At 32.4% G+C, this 21,756-nt stretch overlaps 1 protein-coding gene and 5 non-coding genes across 8 annotated transcripts; all 6 read left to right on the forward strand.

Annotated features, from left to right (window-relative positions):
- Positions 1-2,021: 2,021 nt before the first annotated feature.
- On the forward strand, positions 2,022-2,112 carry LOC123903395. The gene has a single exon (XR_006807971.1). It is a non-coding gene; the product is annotated as a small nucleolar RNA R16 (small nucleolar RNA).
- A 446-nt stretch (positions 2,113-2,558) lies between these two features.
- Positions 2,559-2,640, forward strand: LOC123903421. The gene has a single exon (XR_006807995.1). It is a non-coding gene; the product is annotated as a small nucleolar RNA snoR64a (small nucleolar RNA).
- Positions 2,641-2,714: 74 nt separating this feature from the next.
- Positions 2,715-2,798, forward strand: LOC123903422. Its single transcript, XR_006807996.1, has one exon. It is a non-coding gene; the product is annotated as a small nucleolar RNA snoR20a (small nucleolar RNA).
- Positions 2,799-2,848: 50 nt separating this feature from the next.
- Positions 2,849-2,934, forward strand: LOC123903394. The gene has a single exon (XR_006807970.1). It is a non-coding gene; the product is annotated as a small nucleolar RNA R38 (small nucleolar RNA).
- Positions 2,935-6,565: 3,631 nt separating this feature from the next.
- Positions 6,566-21,086, forward strand: LOC123886310 (DNA-directed RNA polymerase III subunit 2-like). Of its 3 annotated transcripts, XM_045935640.1 has the most exons (37): positions 6,566-6,688; positions 7,694-7,776; positions 7,895-8,016; positions 8,133-8,225; positions 8,468-8,540; positions 8,646-8,736; positions 8,840-8,892; positions 9,204-9,268; positions 9,608-9,713; positions 9,789-9,899; positions 10,050-10,115; positions 10,433-10,516; positions 10,645-10,695; positions 10,859-10,957; positions 11,448-11,507; positions 11,601-11,690; positions 12,348-12,449; positions 12,523-12,633; positions 12,872-12,988; positions 13,389-13,505; positions 13,611-13,691; positions 14,274-14,378; positions 14,458-14,538; positions 14,896-15,027; positions 15,142-15,186; positions 15,918-15,995; positions 16,064-16,203; positions 16,308-16,398; positions 17,160-17,399; positions 17,495-17,625; positions 18,179-18,304; positions 18,380-18,435; positions 19,002-19,072; positions 19,296-19,380; positions 19,520-19,623; positions 20,502-20,630; positions 20,801-21,086. In XM_045935640.1, exons 2-37 carry the CDS (start codon positions 7,702-7,704, stop codon positions 20,855-20,857), a joined length of 3,438 nt encoding a protein of 1,145 aa, XP_045791596.1. In that variant the 5' UTR covers positions 6,566-6,688; positions 7,694-7,701; the 3' UTR covers positions 20,858-21,086. The 3 variants fall into 3 exon arrangements, with proteins under 3 accessions (XP_045791596.1, XP_045791602.1, XP_045791598.1); XM_045935642.1 differs by lacking the exon at positions 6,566-6,688 and having other exon boundaries at positions 6,754-7,776; positions 10,433-10,501; XM_045935646.1 differs by lacking the exons at positions 6,566-6,688; positions 20,502-20,630; positions 20,801-21,086 and adding an exon at positions 19,723-19,946 and having other exon boundaries at positions 6,753-7,776.
- Positions 14,613-14,840, forward strand: LOC123903466. Its single transcript, XR_006808037.1, has one exon. It is a non-coding gene; the product is annotated as a small nucleolar RNA U3 (small nucleolar RNA).
- Positions 21,087-21,756: the final 670 nt, after the last annotated feature.

Raw genomic sequence — 21,756 nt, forward strand, 5'->3', positions numbered from 1 at the left:
AAAATAAATATAAATGATTTTTTCCACATGTACAAGCCACGTCAACAGGTTTGCATAGTCACTTGTCCTGCTGTACACCCAGGGGGCGAAATGAGGGAATCTATTTTTTGCAAGGGGGTAAACAGAAAAAAAATCTGTGCAGGGGGGTAAATGAAAATTTGCTTATTTTGCAGGGGGGTAAATGATCATTTACCCTATATTTTTTTTCAAGTAGCCTAATGACATGATTCACATTTAAATGTAGAGGAACGTAAAATTCGATATTCGAACCCCGACCATTTCAATAATATCACACATTTATAATTTTGACACTTTCAACCAAATATTTTATTGGTTTTAATGCACTTTTGATCTCTCTATTTTGAAAAACATGAATTTTTTATCCCTTATTTTAAAAGTCCACTTTTTGATCCCCTATTTTGAAAAATCTGAACTTTTGATCCTTTGTTTTAAAAGTCAACTTTTTGATCCCCTATTTTGAAAAACCTGAAGTTTTAATCCCCTATTTTAGATTTTTTTATTTTTAGTCCCCAACTCAATTTGGTAAGATTTTTGCTGTGTCAAACTCATTAATGTCATGACAGTTTCCATGTTGACAAAACATTTTCATGTCATTAATTTTTTTTTTAAAATCAAATATTTTAAAAGTATTAAAATAATAAAATAATTAATGATAATTAAAAAGCAATAAAATAAACTTCTTTACATTATATAATAATAACTAAAATAAAGTTTTTTACATTATTATATAACTAAAAATCAGCAAATTACTCAAAAAAGTCAGAAAAGCAAACGATGGTTCCAAATTATGACACCCTAAGAAATCAAAAACACAAATAATCACACTCATGTTACTTTTTTTTGTTAATTTTACTGTTTTTTTAAATTATTAATAATTAATTATTTTATTGTTTAATACTTTTAAAATATTTGATGTAAAAAATTTAAAGACATGGAAACGTTTTGTCACCATGGACACTGTCACGTCAATAATGAGTTTGACACATCAGCAAAAATTTGATCAAATTGAGTTCGGGGACTAAAATTCAGAAAAATCTAAAATGGGGACTAAACTTCGAAGTTTTGTGTTATGGAATCGAAAAAACCGCTTTCTCAAATTTCTCCGAAATTTGACGTGAAAATCTAAAAAACCACTAATCCCTTGATAGATGATTTTATAATATTGGTCACTTTTATCGGATTCAATAGTCAATCTCAATTGGTCAAATAAACTGTTTGGATTGAATCTTTAGTAGAAAAAAAAACTATTGGATCTTGAAATAATAATAATAATAATAATAATAATAATAATAATAATAATAATAATAATAATAATAATAATAATAATAATAATAATAATAATAATAATAATAATAATAATAATGATACGACAACGTTTAGTACAGGTTTGTTGGAACGACGCCAAAGCTTATAAAACGGCAGAGAAATTCCGCAAAAAAAGCGCCGTTCGACAAACCCTAAACCCTAATCTCCTCTCACCCCTTATTTATACCCTTTCCCTTCACCCATAAAATTCATCTTCTCATAGCACCTCACCTCTCAATTTTCACTCTATTCCTTTCTTTTCTAACATTTTTTCTCTCATTCTCTTTAATTTCATTTTTATAGGGTTTACTCCAATTAGTGTTTGTTTTTCATGAAATTCAATTATTTATCGATTTTGTGCATCTGTTTACCCTCTTCATCTGTGTCTAAATTTCAACGACGATGAAGATATAACTGATGCACAGATCCAAAACGGTTGACTTACCAGCTCATTGCACGAAAAATTTTCTAAAATTGCAATGGGTCAAATGGATCTACCGAAATCCCAATCAAAAACCCTAATTTTTGTTCAAATTTTGCATTTAAAAAGTAAATCGCAAATGATGATTTTTTATAAACGCTTATTGATATTCTGACAATAAGATTGAGGACAAAATTTTATCTGATGCAATTTACTTTTTTCTTCTAAAATTTAGATTTGTTTTTGTGTTTGAATTTCATTAGTTTTTAAAAGGGTTGGCAAATGATGTTAAAAATTATTTTTATGCTTATACACTGATGTTATTCTGTGATTATAAAAAACTCCGCTTATTATCTGATGCCTTACCCTATGCATTAGCTTAATTAGTTAATTTATTTTTATGTTATTTAATTTAATTTAATTATCTCTGTTACATTGATTTTTGTATGATTCATCAATCAATGATGTAGAAAAGCAGACGGGCGGACTGAAATGATGCCATGTTGATTGTCTGCCACTTCCATCTATGGAATTACTGAGATTTAATTCAATTATTAGCTTAATGTTTAAATTTCACGTGGTTTATGTATTGTTTTTCACTAATTGTTTGGTGAAGGAATTTTAATAATTCTGCTATGATGATGTTTGCATCAATTATGTCTGGACATATGAATGTTTATTCTGATTATTTGCTATACTTCTGAGCAGTATTATTGTTGTTTTGTTCATTATAGTGTTAATATTAATTTGCTTATCAATAGTTAAAATTTGTTTGTGTTCTTATGTTATACTAATTCTGATGGCCAAATGATGAATCTTTCAAATCATTGAGCACTCAAACATTGATTTGAGTGTAATGAATCTATTATTATTTGAATAGGAAGATCTGATGCCTCTAACAATTATTGTTTTTCAACTATTATTTCTGTCATTGATTGTTGAAGTTTTATTGTTGTTTTACAATGTAGCCTATGATGCATACTTTATATTATGGTTCTGAAATGCAAGTTTTTGCATTTGTTGAAAATTTTGTACTAGGACGGTCTGAGGCTACTGAATTTCATTTTTAACTAGTTTTTTTCTGTATTTGTGTTTGAAGGTTAATGTGTATGATGAGAATAAATTTTACAGTTATCCCTGTCTGATACTGCAGTGCAGTTGCTGAAAATTTGTAATCTGACACTCTTTAGTTCAATTTAATCAATTGATTGTTTAGAATATATTTGTTTTGTCTGTTGGTTTTGTTAGGTTTGTTCACTTTAGCTAAGTGTTTAGATTTGATTGATGCCATCGAGCATCATGTTTTGGCTGGGTGGAAAAAAACGGGAAGGAAGAAAAACACAAAAATTGAGACTTTTGGTTTTGAGTTTTTCTTCTTCTCGGTTTTGTTCTACTCAACCTAACGTACCAATAGACTTCAATATATCATCCAACGCATGAAGAAGCTCTTTCAACAGCAGTGCATTAGGAGTGCCCCAATTGGAATGATAGCTTTTATCTTGATGTCAATGTCTCATCATATTTCATTTGTCGTTGTAAAATAGTAGTGAATTGTTAATGTTAGTTTCAATGTCAAATAAATAAAATGATTTAATGGTTAAGCATTACATTGTTGAAAGTAACTTTGGACATCAAAGAAAAAGTAATACTTGTATCTGCTGATTCTTGTGGAAGTTTTTCTAGTTTTATTCTTGTGGCGCATAAACATAAAACAAACACATTGAGAAATTGAGATGTAAGGAATGGCTCATATCATGAAAAACAAGCAACATCATAAAGAATTAATTACTTTAGACATCAGATAAAATTGAAAATTTTCCTTCTCACCCCTACGAAATCCACCCATCTCTTTCTCTTTAGTTCAATAGGAATCCAAGTCCCGTTTCTCAACCACAAAATGTCTTTTCAGTTCAACATCCAATTCTTCATTCTTCTTGGTAAAAATGTAAAACATTCTTTTCATATCATCTTGTAAAATCCAAAGCAATCCAAGTAAGAATCTTCTCCGATATGATTAAAAACATACTAATCCAAGTAAAATAATCCATTCATCTTCTCCGGTAAGGGATTGAGGTCATTTTGGTAGAAGACAGATAGGCTTATTGGGAACTAAATGTTTAAGTGGTCCGGTAAATATGAACAAACCAGAGTTAAAAAAAGCTATGAACCAAAAATGTTAAATAAAAGTTTCTTGTAATTTATGTATGCCGGAAAACTATAGAATTTTTCTGAAGGTACCGAATAATTTTGACATTTTCTAGGGTAAAGTCAAATGATAAAAGAGATAAAATAGGAAAATTGAATAGTTTATAGGGGTGAAAGGTATAAATGTAGGGTTAAGACTGAAATTTTTCAATAAAATTCTATAAATCCAATCAACAAGACCCAAAAAATCATTAACTTCTACAAAAAATTTATAAGGACAAAATCTAATATGCATGTAGTTTCACAAATTCATGGTGGCTCACCGTCATTGATGGCTCAGTATCGTTTTTTAATCCTACTAGGCATGTTCATCCTGCATGTGCTTTCGAAGCCCTCCACTCATTCAATCACTTGGTTGTGATTACAGCCATTCCATGAACAGTTGAGTAGGCCGATCGTAAAAGCATCGAAGAGCTTTGTGAAGTCCATTAATTTTGTACGTAGGAGAATATCACAGGTCGATCAATCAATGAAAATCACTACAAATTGTATTGGTACCAACATGGATGGACAGTTACCTAAGAAACCCTCTACCCGCCATAAGAAAAGTAGACGCGCGCTCACCCACTCTAATAGTACGCCTTCCGGCTCACCTTAGTGGTATTGCAATATATCACTCACCCTGCATTAGTGTTATGCATTGTTAGATATTTGATGTTTCATAGATGTTATGATGTACCGCACATTTCCTTCCTCTGTTGGCTTTTTCTCTCTTCTCTTCTCATCTACTCACTCACTGTAATAAAATTTCACTGCAGCAATCACTTCTCCATAGTTGCTCGAAACCATTTCTCACTCTTCATCTCATACTTACTTTTTTTCCCCTCAAAATTGCTCATAAAAAAATTGCTTATGCCTAGCTTGGTTCGATGATTTGAAAACAAAAGTATAAAATCAAAACAACTTATTTTCTATTGTTCCATTCACAAAAGAAAAAAATCACACTCAAACAATTTTCCCAAACAATTCTCCTCCATAATTTAGTTCACAATATTTTCCCACAACCAGAATTTTATATTGAAAGATAAATTATATTTTTCTTCAAAAGGTGTGTGGAAAGTGAGGTGAATAAAGATGATTATAAATTTCACGGCTAATGCTATGGTGACCACCTTCACAAGTGGTCCACCGTGGACAAGTGATCTATCGAATATGAATTTTATGAAATTCATTGTTGGATTGAAAGTTTATATTGTATAGATCATCCATAAATTTTTTAATTTTTTTAAAATTTTTTAATTTTTTTAAAATCATTTGATATGTTATTTAACGTAAATCTTGATGGGTCTCAATAACATATCAAATGATTTTCAATTTTTCTAATTTTTTTTATGGATGATCTATATGATATAAACTTTCAATCCAACGGTAAATTTTGTAAAATTCGTATTAGTTATAATGTTATTCATGACTGATCCACCATGGACATCAAGTGTCAAGTGGTCCATATTGAATTTACCAAATTTCACAAGATTTTTTTAAGCATCTCTCTTGAATTTAGTTGACAAATACGTATATACTCCCTCCATCCTTAATTATAAACAAAAGTCAACTTTTTAAATTCATTCAATAACTGATGAATTTGGTCTATAATATAAACCAGATATATTAATTATTCAATGAATCTAGAAAGCAAACTTTTGCTTATAATTAAGAATGAAGTAGTAGGCTCCTGGCGCAGAGCCACAACCATTGATGAGAAATTGGAAGTCGTGAGATCATCATTAATGAGAGGGAATCAATGACATTTAGTGCATTGATCGACACTAAAGGCTAATGATTCTAACAACGGATGTAGAAACTAGAAACTATATTCCATTCTACTTCCTTTCGCTTCACTCTGTTCCATTTCATTCTGCTCGTTTTGAAATATCCAAAAAGAACCTTAAATTCGCAACGCTTAAAAAAAATGGTTACCATGATATTAGTATGAAGTTTCCACCGCAGTTACCGATGTCTCTATCAGAGAACATGTGGGGCACACAAAGTGGGTAACCAAATATTTTTACTGCCCATGAGCCATGAATCCAACCTCCAGCCACATGCTTAAGCGACCAAGATCTTTACCACTTGAACCAATTCATTGTTTTGGTGTAAACCGGGTATCCTCTGCGCACAACTGCAGAGACTAATCCATCGAACCTTGTGGGACCCAAATGAGTGGCAAACACTCACTAAAAGCTTTAACACTGCTGCATGTCCAAGACAGAGATCAAACTCAGGACCTTGGTTAAGCTAAAAGAGACCCGCGCTATCTCATCTAAGTGCTTTTGGGTGAATCAATTCATTGTTGATCAACACTTCAAAATTTACAAAATAATTATGAGAAATTGTTATAATATTATAAATATGAATAGTAAAACGTATCTAAAAATATATTTGGTGAATGTTCCAAAAATAAAATATTTGGTGAAAGAAAACATGGAGATCAAAATTAAGAAAACATTTGAAAGTCAAAAAAAAAAAAGAAAAAAAGAAAACATTGAGATCAAAATTATTAATAGGAACAATAAAAATTAATTTGTGGTTAATAAGTAGACAAGTACGGTTTCGAACCCGGTACCTCTATATAAAACACAACAGAACTACCAACTGAGCTATTGGTAATACATTGTTTAGACCTAAAAACAATTATATACAAAGGTTAATATTCCCACGCACGCGCCTTCTCCCCATCCTCGCCGCCGCGTTCTGAGTCGTGTCCGGCCACCACAATCTTGCTTCGGCACTGTCTCAGTGAGTCTTTTCTGATCACGTCTCTCCTTTTTCTCCTTCTCTAATTACGTTCATATCTTACTATTTTTGTGCTGTTCAATAATCAATTGTGCATTCTTGTTGTTTTCTTAAGTTCAATAATGTATTTTTGTTTTTGTTTATGTTCTGATTTTATTAATTTTTTTACTATGTTGTTAATGCTGTTTATGTTATGTTAGATTTTGCTTTTGCTGTTGCTATTGTTTGTTTTATATGTTAGATTTTGCTGTTGTAAAACTCGTCTTTTTAAATATTTATGTAGATGATGTAAATGCTCAAATTATTGTACTTTTTCTGTGATATGTTCATGAATTCATTTCCTAAAAAAAAAAAAGATTTTGCTGTTGTTTGTTTGGTTCCTATGATTTATATTCTGTGACTATTTCTAAGATATAAATGCTCTAAGGGCACGTGTTAAGGTACTCCCTTAAGCAAAATTCATCTTTCTAAAACTAGATATAATCAGATACATTAGTTATGCAATGAACTTATAAAAATGAATTTTGCTTATGTATTGTCACGGTGGGAGTATCTAAAATTAGTAACTTGCATTTAATAATATAAAAAAAAAATCGATGTTTAAAAAGTATAATGCACAAGTTTAAAGAGAATATGGATTCTTAAGAATGTGTTTGAATGAGGGAATATTGTGATGTAATGTAATTTTTTTTGGGAATTCAAAATTTTCTCTGTAAATTCTGCAGAGAGAAATCATTTGAATTCATTACCTCACCCTCATCCAAACACACTTTAAGGCCTTGTTTACTACTAGTTTGGAGGGGAGGGGAGGGGAGGGCTTTGGGGGGACCAAACTAGAACGAAAATTTGAGAAATCTTCCACATTTTTTTGAGTGTTTTTGTAGGGAATGATAATGAATGCTTCTGATTAATATCCTTTTAATTTTGAGAACATTACAACAACATAGATTGAATTTGAAGAAATCATATAAGGGCAATTCTGTTCAACTAAGGGAAATGTTTTTACAGATTCTATCATGGATAAAGAGTTTCAAAATGTTCCTAACAAATCTGCTGTTGACAAGTTTCAACTTATTCCCGAGTTCCTCAAGGTAACTAACTCGTTTTCAGCACTGTTGTTTGCATCATAATGATTTTAGAGATAATAATGATACCAATGAATGAATAGTTTTCACTAACTGATGATTCTCACTGAATTCAATTTTTTAGGTTAGAGGGTTGGTGAAGCAACATTTGGATTCTTTTAACTATTTTGTTAAAACTGATATCAAGAAAATTGTTCGTGCGAATGATCGTATTCAAGCTACTTATTACCCGCATATATATCTAAGGTATGGATTATGTCCTATCCTATGCTAGGTTTTATTACGACTGTGTTGTGTTTATTTGAATGTTTGTAAAGTTATTTTACTGTTGTGCTAATGTACAACATGACCTATTTCTGCAGGTTTTTGAATGTCAAAATTGGTAAACCGTCAATAACAACGGATGGTATTACTGATATTATCAGCCCACAGACATGCCGACTATCTGATCGCACGTAGGAATCTTTACCCTTAGCATAATGATCTAATGTTTTAAATTGGATAATGTTGGGATATTGATATAATTCTAAAAATGATCAAAAGTATTATCTTAATTTGCCTGTTAAGTTCTATGGACGTTTCAATTTTGTTTAGTTTACTTATTCTACTAATTGGAAGTTGTATCCAGACCAAATGTTACTCGTTTTTGTTGTTCCTAACATGTTGTGAATTATGCTTCATTTTGTCTAATAAAAAGGTACGCGGCTCCGATATATGTTGATATTGAATACTCTCAGGGAAGCCCTGATGACCTAAAAATAAGAAAAGCGGTAATTGACCCCTATTATTATTATTATTACTAGTATTATTATTATTAATATTATCCGAGTTTTGACAAATATATATTTTATAACTGCAACAATTTTTTCCTGCAGTCCGATATAATTATTGGAAGATTGCCTATTATGTTGCGGAGTTGTTGTTGTGTTTTGGATAAGAGAGATGAAGCTGAGCTTGCAAAACTTGGTTCGTTTTATTCATTTAACTGTTTTTTCAATCTTTTGCATTTCTCATTCTTTAAATAAAATCTTAGTCAAAAAAATTCTTACCTCAGTTTTTCTTTGATTAGGCGAGTGTCCCCTTGATCCTGGAGGATATTTTATAATCAAAGGAACCGAAAAGGTGATATTGTGATTCTAAATACTTCTTGATGTTAAGAGATGTTACATGTTATTTAATCTGTTCAAGACCTATTAACTTGGGTATAAAAAACAATTCCAATAATAGTGTCAGAAATAATTGATAATCATTACAAGAATAAACTGATACACATTTTTCATGGACTTGTTAAAGTTGCGTGAAATCAGGTGTTCTACCAAAGAATCCTTGATAGAATCTTCTGTTTTTCTTATTTAAATATGGCTCCTTTTATCTTTCTTTAAGATAGTTTTCAATTATTTTATTTACAAAATAATCCCATGAATCTGTTTCAGGTGATTTTGATACAAGAACAACTTTCAAAGAATAGAATAATTATAGACACTGACAAGAAAAAAAAGTAAGTAATTCTTTCTGGTGTGATGAAGGCTTATTCTTCATCTTTTTATTATGCATATACATATCGACATGCATACATTTATTATTTTTGTCCTTTCCTTACTTGGTAAGCAAGTAAGAGTGCATTTGGATGTTTTTCTCTCACATTAGATATTGGAGTTTTTTCAGAATAATCATAAGGTTCTCTAATGAGTTTTCTTTTCTCTATCTGAAAAGCCGTCTAGTAAAATATTGTTAGCTATGTATGTGGTTGTGCATTTAACCCTCGATGTTTGATTACCGATGTTCAATTTCGTATTATTATTTTAAAGTATATTTTGGTTCCTGTTTTGGCTTTCAGTATTACTGCATCTGTTACAAGCAGCACGGAGATAATAAAAACAAAAACTACGATTGTGATGGAAAGGGAGAAGCTGTGGTTAGAATTGAATCAATTTAGGAAAAAGGTTTTCACTTGGCCTTTTTTCATTCTGTTTTATTCACCTTTAGCCCTTTGATTACATTATAATTTGGATGATTAGGTTCCTCTTATGGTTGTAATGAAAGCTATGGGGATGGAGAGCGATCAAGAAGTTGCACAATTGATTGGAAGAGATCCTCGTTACACTTCACTACTTTTGCCATCCTTTGAGGTAATTGCCATGTAAATTCGGCTATGAACGCATTAGAATTAACTACTTATACTATCTCATCCACTCGGCTATTTTGGAGAGCTTAAGCTAAGTGCTTATTATTATTTATGCTATCTCTGATCTGTTAAATATGTTTTGCCATCTAATCAGGAATGTACAAAATGTGGTGTATCTACACAAGCCAATGCATTGGCGTACCTTGATTCAATTTCAAAGGTGAGTTGTTATTATTCCCGTTCACAAAATTTATCGAATTTCAATATTTTGTCTTTGAGTCGGACATTCTATAAAACTTGTGCATGTTAGAATTAGCTCAACTATTAAATATGATATGTATATTAAAAATTGATGATAAAATTACTAAAATATTTATCTACCTTCTTACTTGAATTTAATTTATATTTTATTTTATACTATCAAAGTATCAATTAATTATATTAGTTTTTTTAATTTAAAATATGTTTTAATAATTTCTCACTTGAATTATATATATTTATCTACCTTCTAATTTATTGCTAATGACGTGTGTGCAGTGTGCATATCAGGCAACGAAACAACCCATGTTCTCAAACATGCAAGCCGAAGAGGTTTCAAATCATGAGGTTTCCAATCCTGAGGTTTCACACACTCTCTCTCTCTCTCTCTCTCTCTCTCTCTCTCTCTCTCCATGTCATGAGATTATTTATTTTGGTAGTTTTTTTTTCCTCAACAATTTTCTGACTTGTTATTTGAACCTTTTATGTAGGAAGGAAAAGCATTTACTATCCTAAGAGATGTATTTCTTGCAAATGTACCGGTAAGTTATCTTCGAATCATAAGTATATTTTGAGTTTTGAGGGTGTATCTTTTTGTGAAAGTTTCGTCATTGTATAACTTGATTTCATTCTATTGTAGTGCATGTAACTTTCCTTAGCTGTGTTAAGTTTGGTCTGATTAACTGCTTCTTATGTTGTCGTTAGGTGCACGGAGATAATTTCCGGCCGAAGTGTATATATGTTGCTGTTATGATCAGACGCATAATGAATGCAATTCTAAATAAGGATGCAATGGATGATAAGGTAATATCTTCTTTTTAACTTGTGATCTTAGGTTACTGGAAGAAGGGACTAAGGCCATGTATGAAGAATAAGATAGTAATAGTCAAACTTGTGATTTGAAAAGATCTTGCGAATGTCACTTTACTTAACAGCCATAAATTTTGGTTATAGCCTATCACAATCACTATCACTATTGATAGAAACTTTAAAATGGTTCAAAAGAGGTGTTGGAATGAAAATTGAGTCGCACACATTTATGTAGTGTGTAACTGATAGGGTATCTAGCCCTATCAAAATGACAATCCTAGACTGTTATACTTTCTTGATTACAGCCACCATGGTGCTATAGCATAGCAAAATTTGAGCAAACCGCTATTTTCCGCTATATGATTGACAACACTGATACATACATGCATATATGTACTCTGTATGTGTAAAATTTTGTGTATACATACATGTGTGGGAATTGAGCGATAGCTACTATCGGCTAACTGCTTCTTTCAACTCATAGGATTATGTGGGGAACAAGCGATTGGAGTTATCTGGCCAGTTAATATCTCTTCTTTTTGAGGTAATATTCTTGTTTAGTTTAATATTCATCTAACTTCTGCAAATATATTTTGCACATTTTTCATTGCATAAGTTATCCTTGTTTCTCTTTTAGGATCTTTTTAAGTCGATGACAACTGAAGTTAAGAAAATGGCAGACAAAGAATTGAAGCCAGCCAAGGCTAATAAGTTTGACATCTCTAGGGTATGCTCTCTTAATTTTTTTTAATGAATTATCATATGAATGAAATCAAAGCATTCTTAAAACAAATCCAATCTGGGTTAAGTTGTCCAGAAGTCTCTCGCTGGTCCCTCTTTAGGAGTTCCTTTTGTTTAATTCTCTTTCCATGTCATTTTCCTCATATTTATTTGGACTTTTCTGTCCAAGATGATTCTTTAATTTATTTTATTTTTTCTTATTATTATGCACAGGATTTTCATCCTGTGTCTTGTTAAAGTTGTTCCTCATAAAAAACCCAAAAGTTACTGACAATTCTGTTTCGAATATTTGATTGTCTACCAATTACAACATGCATCAATTGCAAATATACTGTTGTTTGATACAAGTAATACGTGCCTCAACACAGATAAAATTTTCAAAAGCATATGGAATGCGATTTACTTGCAAGTTTCTGATCTTGATATAGTGGTGTTTTTTTGGGAAACTCCAAAATTTATACAGAACTGTAAATTTATTTATTCATGTTACTCTTATTTTCATCAACGTCAAATCTTTCAAATGTGGCTTGTTTCATCATCTTATTCTTATGTGTTCACTTTTGGTGTCGTTGGTTTGTTAATCCAACATGATCTTAGTATCTCTGGATTTCAATTTACATAGTTTCTTTGGGTGTGATCATAGCTTATCGAGAAAGATCATATCTCTCTTGGTCTGGAAAGGACTCTATCGACTGGTAATTTTGACATAAAAAGGTTCAAGATGCACAAGAGTGGAGTGACACAGGTTGAGTATTGTTTCCCTTTCCAATATTTCGTTTCTATTTCCTGATATTTCTTCTAATGGATTATTTTTACAGGTGCTACAAAGATTATCATTTATAAGTGTTTTGGGCCAAATGACAAGAGTTAAACCACAGTTTGAGAAGTCCAGGAAAGTAAGTGGCCCTAGAGCATTGCAGCCTAGCCAGGTAAGCGGCAACCCAGTTGGGAACCTTCTTGATATATCATTCTTATGTTACATTGTTTTTTTCGGATAGAACATGGTGATATTGTTTGGTCCTTGTAGCTGACCCTAAAGGCTTTATTCTTTCTTTTGTTGTACTCTTATGTTGCTTAGGCCTTATTCTAAATTAAGAATAAGTATTTATTTATTTATTTATTTATTTATGAACTTATACCTTCCTTTCTAAATCTTCTTTCATATAGTGGGGCATGCTTTGTCCCTGTGATACTCCTGAAGGTGAATCTTGCGGACTAGTAAAGAATCTGGCTTTGATGACTCATGTCACTACTGATGAAGAGGAGCCCCCCCTGATTTCCCTGGTATGTTTTGTTTTGTGTGTTTGATGTCGCTAGATGAAGATATATTGCAATTTATTTTTATTAGTAGGATTAGCTGTGATTAGCTACCATAGCTTGTAATGACTTGCTTGTGTACTCATAATCCCTCCGTGACATATTCTAAGCAAAATTTACGTTTTAGGTTCATTGAATAATTGAACACCTATAGAACAAATTTGGGAATTATGGCATTGTTATGTAATCTACAAGGAAACGACTTTGTTTTGTAGAATGACTGTATAGAACACCAATAACTTAGTCACAATGAAAAGGATAAGCACTGGACAAAACAATACATGACAAACCTTTAAGTTGCAAGACAACTTTTTATCCTTTAGGTGTTTTACATATTTTTTGCGTTTTTATATTATTTCTATTACAGTGCTATACTTTGGGTGTTGAAGACATGGAACATATCTCTGGAGAAGAGCTTCATACACCCGATTCCTTTCTTGTCATTTTTAATGGTTCTATCCTTGGCAAGCATAGGAGACCACAGGTATTGGTCTGCTTTTTATCACATTTATTTATTATCTATATCATATTCAAATATGCATTCATAATTATCTCATATATTCTAAACCTTAACATTTTATTGTTCAAGCGTTTTGCTACTGCATTGAGAAAGTTGCGGAGAGCTTGTCGAGTTGGTGCGTTTGTGAGTGTCTATGTCAATGAAAAGCAGGTGAATATTTCTTTTGCAGTTTATTCGCTTACCCTTTTTTCTTACTGTTTCATACTTCATACTATTTTCCCGTTTTCTGGTTCAATAATTTTTTTTGGTTGGTGGATTCTCTTATTTGGTGGATGTTTCATATTTAAAAATATGGTAGTAGTATTTGTGTTTGTAAGTATTGTTATTTAAATTCTTTAAATTTGAGTTTTGTATTCATGCAGATTGAAAGCCAATAATATACTATTTCACTCTAGTTTTATTGCCGAGAGCGAAACTTTGAATATTATTGAATGAGTTCAAGTATACAAGTTTTAATATGAATATATAGACCAATCTTATAATTGGTCTATATATTCATATTAATAAGATTCTTATTAAATGCTAAATCAAGAGCTAAGGAAATAGTGCATACAGCAATGCTGATAATTACAATATTCTCCTAATAATATTTACATGTGCAATTCTACCCTATATATACAACAATTGATTTCCATTGTCAGGAGCAATCTGTTAGTTCAAAATCTTTACTAATTGTAATGTTAGAAGGGTGTGATTTGAAACCAGTATTAATGGACAAAAACATGTTTTCAGTGTTGTGTTTACATAGCTTCTGATGGTGGTAGAGTTTGCCGTCCTCTTGTCATTGCTGACAAGGGAATATCAAGAGTCAAAGATCATCATATGAAAGAGTTAAAGGTAATCATATCGATGTTTTTATCTTGAAAATAGAGAATTGAAGCTGTTTATGAGAATATTAACTCAAATGTGCTTTCAGGATGGTGTGTGCACATTTAATGATTTTTTACTTAATGGCTTGGTTGAGTATCTTGATGTTAACGAGCAAAACAATGCTTTGGTGCGTTTTGTTCTAATTACATCTAGCTTCTTTTGTTTTTGATTTTTTTTTTCTTTTGATATATTTGAAATCTTATTCCTTACTTGAACGGGATCTGTTCTATAGGATCGTTCTACTGGTGTCCTTAATTTCTAAGGAGACCAGAGCATAAATCTGGTGGATGAATCATGACCATGTGATCAGAGCGTGATTAACGGTTCTGCGATGAGAACTTCGGTGATCACCGTAAGCGACTGTAGAGGATCGTTCTCATCCTGCAATGCTAATAAGATGAGTTGGTCACACTGGTTGTCTGACAGATTTCAACTATTTGAAATCTTATTCCTAACAACCAGTCACCTGCCTATTTTTTTATAGATTGCTTTATATGAAGGAAAGACGACATTAGAAACTACACATATTGAGATTGAGCCTTTTACTATCTTAGGAGTTTGTGCAGGGCTAATTCCATACCCTCATCATAATCAATCTCCCAGAAACACTTATCAGGTTATCCCTCTTTGCTCCCCTTTGGGTTTACAGCGGTAACTTAGATATTGCACTTGTATGAATAGATGGTGTTCACTTCCGCACCTGAAATAACTTTTGGTATGTTCACTGTAGTGTGCAATGGGAAAGCAAGCTATGGGAAATATAGCATATAACCAGGTAAGTAAATAGTTTGTTGTTTATGTAACTTAAACACTACGATTGAATGACCTTCAAACTTGATGAAAATATTTTCCAAATATTTCTGACCTTCAATTTTAAATAGCTTTATTCTTTAGTGTGTGTATGGAATTAGATACATACATATAAGTTCATGTCTGAGAATATTGTTTTTGAAATATACCTGAATCACACGGTCTCTTTTGGGAACGACATGCTGAAGTTCACCGTGTTACTAACAATCATGTAATGTTAGTAACCTAATAGCTTTTGCAGTCAGGTGCAAGTTTAGAAATGAATGTCTAAGAAAAATAGTTTACACGAGGACTTGATATTAAGTTTTTCGATTAGGCCTAAAACTTTTCAGGCCTTATCATTTTTCAATGTAGGACATGGGTTTTTACTAATACATCCACTAAAGTCTAACACTATCGAGTATGGTGCATGGATAATTTGGTGGGTGGCCCAAACTGATAGGCTCTAATACAATTTTAGGTTTTTATTTTGAATCTAACTCATCCTTACAAAACCGACTTGTAGGGTAAGGAGGGCCACTCTTTATAACTTTTCAATATGGGCTTTGGATTTTTTCCAATACCTGATGACTTGTAACTGTATTTCTTCTTGCATTTGTGTGTTGAGTAATTGCTGCACTATTTTTTTTGGTTGTTCTGGTAGATAAACTTCCATATTCCATGTGTACTGATGAGGTTGAAATTTGGTTTTTTTAGCACCGGCGGATGGACACCTTACTTTATCTACTGGTTTATCCTCAACGACCTTTGGTGACAACTAAATCAATTGAGCTGGTTAGTAATATTTCCATTGTTTTATTTCTCACCGAGTCGATGGCTCTTATTAATCTGTAGTCTTTTAGGTTGGATATGATAAGCTTGGAGCAGGTCAGAATGCCACTGTAGCCGTAATGAGCTACAGTGGTTATGATATCGAGGATGCAATTGTCATGAACAAGTCATCTCTTGATCGAGGCTTTGGTCGCTGCATATTTATGAAAAGGTATGCAATTTTATTTAGTGATTTCACTTCTCTGGTTGCCACATGTATTTCATCAATATGTTTTTAAGGTAGCAATGTCAAGCATGATGCTTTTGAATGTTTAGGTATACTGCCGTCAGACAACGGTATCCGAATGGCACAGCAGATCGAATAATAGGACCAAATAGAGCTCGAGACACTGCGGGTCGTATGCAGGTGATGTGACTTCAGTCCACATAGTAATTAATTTTTATTTGATGTTACAGAATTTTGTTTGAATTTAATTTGAACATTTCTTATGCTTTTTAAAAGGAATGTGTACTCACACACACACACACAAAAGAAATGTCAGAAACTGTGTATATTGTTTCCTTATTTGCATCTTTAGTATATCAAGAAATATATCTCAATCATACGGATTTGATTGATGGGTGCTATTACTGTATTTCCCATAAAACCAGCTTATAAGCACTACTTAGGTCTCATATCTAAACAATGTGGAATTGAACATGTCCGTCACAGCCTTCATCACAATGAAGGTAGCACAAAATAGCTTCAATTAAGGCGGCTAGTGGTGTGCTGCAATTAAGGAGGTTTTCAAACAACTAGTCATCGAACTTTTCAGCTTATGCACTTTAAATTTTTTCAGAAGCTTATTTGTCTGGCTTTTCTATAAGCACTTGTGAATTTATACAGACATATTTTATGTTAGGAAATCATACTTTTCTTTGTTGGAAACTAATTCTAACAGGGACACAGACCTTTATAATTGCAGAGATTCCTTATATCCTAGCATCCTGCTTTCCTTTATTTACTAGTTTCCGGTTTTCTTTGTAAAGTTTTTTATCTGTTATTTTCCCCATTTCCTTGTATAGTCTGACTTTATCGATGAGGTTAAGTACATTGTCTAATCCCTAAGTCAGTTCCTGTTCTCAGGTAAGTAATACTTTTTGTCCTTGTTTTCTTGTTTCGTCTAGATACTTGATGATGATGGGATTGCTGCTCCTGGCGAAATTATTAGCCCAAATCACATTTATATCAACAAGCAATCACCAATTGAGACGCGGAATAGCGTATCTTCCATTGCATATCGTTCCACTGAGCAAACATTCAATAAATGTTACGGAGGTGAAGTAGTTGATAAGGTAGCTCTTTGCAATGATAAGGATGGCAACATGTGTATCAAAGTTCTAACCCGTCACACTCGGAGGCCTGAGGTAAAGTCTTGTTTGGATTATTTTGATTTTTTTACCCATTGTGTTCTTGGGTTGAAGTAGCTGATTAATTTCTCTTGCTATATTTGTTACCTTAGCTTGGTGATAAATTCAGTAGCAGACATGGGCAGAAAGGTGTCTGTGGAACAATTGTCCAGCAGGAAGACTTTCCATTTTCTGAGAAAGGCATTTGTCCAGATCTGATTATGAACCCTCATGGGTTTCCAAGGTAATACATATCATTCTCACTAGTTATATGTGCAAACATTACAGGAACCCCTCATTTTCGCTAACTAATTGAAATAATTTGTTTATGTTTACTCCAGATGCTCCTTTGTTTTCTCAATCACATCATTCTAATTTTAAAATAATAGATCCCACTCCTATTTTTTAGCCTTTATGGATACTTCGTTCATAGGCTAATAGCTTTACTCTATGATCAATGGCTTTACTATAACCTATAGCCCAATAGTTGTGCACTAATAGTGTTATACTATTTTTTATTATAATGATTGAAGAGACCAATCCCTTGAGATAACAAAGATTCATTTAAGTGGTTGATCTCTCCCGGAAGGTGTTTTTCTATATGCACCGTCAAAGATCGAACTCCTAAAAAAATTAAGCATTGAAAATTTGGGACCATAGGAAATAACTCGATGGTTTTCCTAACTCCTTTTTCCAAGTGTGACAAATTAGATGTAGATGAAATAGTTACTTGTTTTTTCATGTTTTTGGGCCCTAACAAGAGTCCGTGCTAAAACTAATATTTTTCATGGCATCAGTCGAATGACAGTTGGAAAGATGATAGAGCTTCTTGGAGGAAAAGCAGGGGTTTCATGTGGTAGATTTCATTACGGCAGTGCTTTTGGGGAAGCAAGTGGTCATGCTGACAATGTTGAAACGATAAGGTATCATGTTTCTCTCTACTGAATTTTTTATGGTTTATCTATATTAGTGTTCTCATGGTTTTCTTGCTCTGGCAGTGAAACTCTTGTGAAACACGGCTTCAACTACGGTGGGAAAGACTTCATTTATTCAGGTTTTCATTTCACAAACTCTTGAATTTCCATTTCATGCTTACTTTAGGAAATTACAGGATTACATCACCTCTCTTCCCCCAAAGGAATTCACCTTCTAGATGTTTTGTTTTAATGTTTTACTTGGGCAATCCCTTGGTGATCACTGCTCGTAACGACAATGTTGTCAATGTATACAAGTTACAACTAAGTATAAGTAAATCGAGAGTGGTCTTCATCACTCCTTATTTTACCAAACTATTGAATCGAAGTGCTAAATCTACCTTATATTTTTAGCAGAAAATAGAACTTTTACCATAAACATCATTTAAATATAGAAATTAACAAAATAGCAGAAAATAGAAATCATTTTACACCGTGTAATAAATTCAAAAACAAATCAAAAGCATAAATTGAACACCTCCATTTCTAGCCAAGATGAAAAACTTTTCTTAAAAAGACATCCTTTGAACAGCACTTTCTTATTTTCGATTGACAATTCAAAATTTGAGTAATACTCCAACAATATGGTATTGCTTTTTCTATTTATCGATCTAAGAGGTGTTGTGGTTCATCTTTTAATTTTTAGGTATTACGGGTTGCCCATTACAAGCATATATTTTCATGGGGCCAATATACTACCAGAAATTAAAGCATATGGTGAGTTTGAAATCATTTTATTAAGAATGGACTTAGTTTTATGTTTTTTGATGTTTCAATGCAAAGCATGGTCATTTTAAAAATATTTAGAGTCCTTTTACACTTTATGTGCATTAATATGGTGAAATATTGTTTTTAGTATGGGAAAGTTATTTTCATCTTAGTGGTATGGGCCGTATTCATATCAATAAACAGCACAAACAAAATCTCTGTTGATGTTCAGGTTATCGATAAGATGCATGCTCGTGGTGTGGGCCCTCGTACCATGATGACTAGACAGCCTACAGAAGGGAGAGCTAGAAATGGAGGTGTTCAATTTATGCTTTTGATTTGTTTTTGAATTTATTACACGGTGTAAAATGATTTCTATTTTCTGCTATTTTGTTAATTTCTTTTTTGACAGGGTTAAAGATTAAGTTTAACATCAATTTTTTCTTATATTTTTAGGTCAACGAGTTGGAGAAATGGAACGTGATTGCTTAATTGCATACGGTGCTAGTATGTTGATTTTTGAGCGACTCATGCTATCCAGTGATCCTTATGAAGTTCAGGTAAAAATCTTGAAATTTCAAATTAATGTTACACACGTCTTTTTGCACCAATTTCTGTTTATTTTATATAACATCACAGGTAATGCACTCTTTAAATAGGAGAATCACAGTTGATGTCAATTCCTTGAAGAGCATATTTGTCACATTAATCCTGCAATTTGTCCCATATTAAGAATGTACTTCAATTGGGAAACTACAATTTAGCAGCACCAAATGTTTGATCTCACTCTCTTGCTACCAAGTTCTTCTAAGCCTCTCCATCTCTATCACATTATCTCCATTAAGGATGATATAATGAGCATAGAACATTAGGATAATCATCATCCCGTTGGAGGCAGAGCCAAATTTTGTGAACAAAGGTGTGTTCTGTTTGCCCTTGGGTGTATCCTTCTTCTTTACTGACAGCGTAAATGTTTTAAACCATACCCTCAAAGACTATTTAAGGCCATAGAGAGACTTCTCCAATTTGCAAATCTGACCCAAATTTATCGTCAAAGCATGGGAGACCATCAATGTAGACTTCTTCAAGGTCACTATTGAAGTAAACATTTTTCATACCCGGTTAGTGTAAGGGCCAATCACAGTGAACACCACTTACAGGCCATAGTTTTCTTCCCAGTTGGTAATGCCATGACATTCCAAATGTTTTTCTTCTCAAACGTTCTCGTCTCTTAAGAACAACTTCCTTCTGCTTTGGAATTTTTAGTGGTATCGACCAAATATTTTCAATGGTATATCTGATGTGATATGAGACATGAAAAAACACTTTAAAAAATCATGAGTTTCAAGTTGTAAACAATTGAAACTTCATTTAAATTTGCTTTCGTGACTGTTCTTAAATTTTATAGTAGCTGATGTTAGTTTCCGTTTTTACACAGGTCTGTGGAGCATGTGGATTGTTAGGATATTACAACCATAAGTTGAAAATTGGTATGTGTTCATCTTGCAAGAATGGAGACCAGGTTTCTACCGTGAAGATGCCATATGGATGCAAACTCTTGATTCAGGTAATGTGTTGGAAATTATAATATCTTATTATAATTGTAACAGTCATGTTAATTTGGATTAGATATTGTAACAGTCATTATGATGTTAGTTTAGAATAATTGAAGATGTATTTTACCTTTATGAATGGTCAAATAAGACTTACTTTAGTATATTTATTTCAAAATTTCAGGAACTTCAATCAATGAATATTGTTCCACGCTTAAAACTAGAAGATGACAAAGTTTAAGAGATGATCCAATTATGAGAGTGCATGCAGCTCTCAAGGGAATATCAAGCAGTAGAACCCCCTTCAAACAATTTTTTTCTTTCGCCATAGAAACAATTTGTACAGTTATTATTTGATGCTGCACGTTGTAAAAAGACAAATTATTTTGACTTGTATGATTTTTTTTTTGTAAGCAATGATTTCTTTTTTATGTTAAAATTGAATTTCATGATTGTTGAAATGGGCTATTAATTGAATAGTTTAGTGGTAAGAGATACAATCTCAAATGTTGATCTAAATCGGATGATTGAGAGGAGTAACTAGTAACTACGTCAGATGGTTATTGTGGCTAATCCAAGTCTGACCAAATGAGCCAATATAAAATGTTTTGTACCAAAAAAAAAATGTAAATAAAAAAAGTCAGTGATTTTTTAAGAATCATTTGTAAACAATTAAAATGAGTTGGATGGATCAATATTTGAAAGGAATTTAAATTTGCATTACCAAGGGTTGTAACTTATGAGATTGGACATAGGATGTGCATGAAAGAGCAACTCTTGCCCTATTCTAATATCTCAATTGCCTAAACCATGCGTTAAGGGTATCTATTAAAACTACTGAAGAGGAGTACCTTGAGGGGGTTGCTTCATTTGAAAACAATCTTCATGTGGAATATTTACTTTGCCCAAATGTGTATATATTTTGTATGAATCTTAAAGATTTGGAGAACAACCTCTTCTTGGTTTATGATTTCTGTGGGGAAAGGTGGCTGAGTTTGTTTTTCATATATTGGTGTTTGCCGTATGCAAGGTCACTTTGCTCGTATCTTGGTTGATATTGATTTAAAATCTAATCATAGAGATCGAATTTTAGTGGAGAGAAATGAATTTGCTTTATAATGTGAATGTGGAGTTTGAAAA

The sequence above is a fragment of the Trifolium pratense genome, linkage group LG1 (assembly GCF_020283565.1).
Source record: "Trifolium pratense cultivar HEN17-A07 linkage group LG1, ARS_RC_1.1, whole genome shotgun sequence".
Classification (NCBI taxonomy): Eukaryota; Viridiplantae; Streptophyta; class Magnoliopsida; order Fabales; family Fabaceae; genus Trifolium; species Trifolium pratense.

Coding starts and splice junctions, on each gene's coding strand:
- LOC123886310 (XM_045935640.1), top strand. CDS start 7,702: ATGGATAAAGAGTTTCAAAATGTTCCTAACAAATCTGCTGTTGACAAG. Junction 16,204..16,307: donor CGCTGCATATTTATGAAAAG/GTATGCAATTTT, acceptor TTGAATGTTTAG/GTATACTGCCGTCAGACAAC. Junction 18,436..19,001: donor GAAAGACTTCATTTATTCAG/GTTTTCATTTCA, acceptor TTTAATTTTTAG/GTATTACGGGTTGCCCATTA.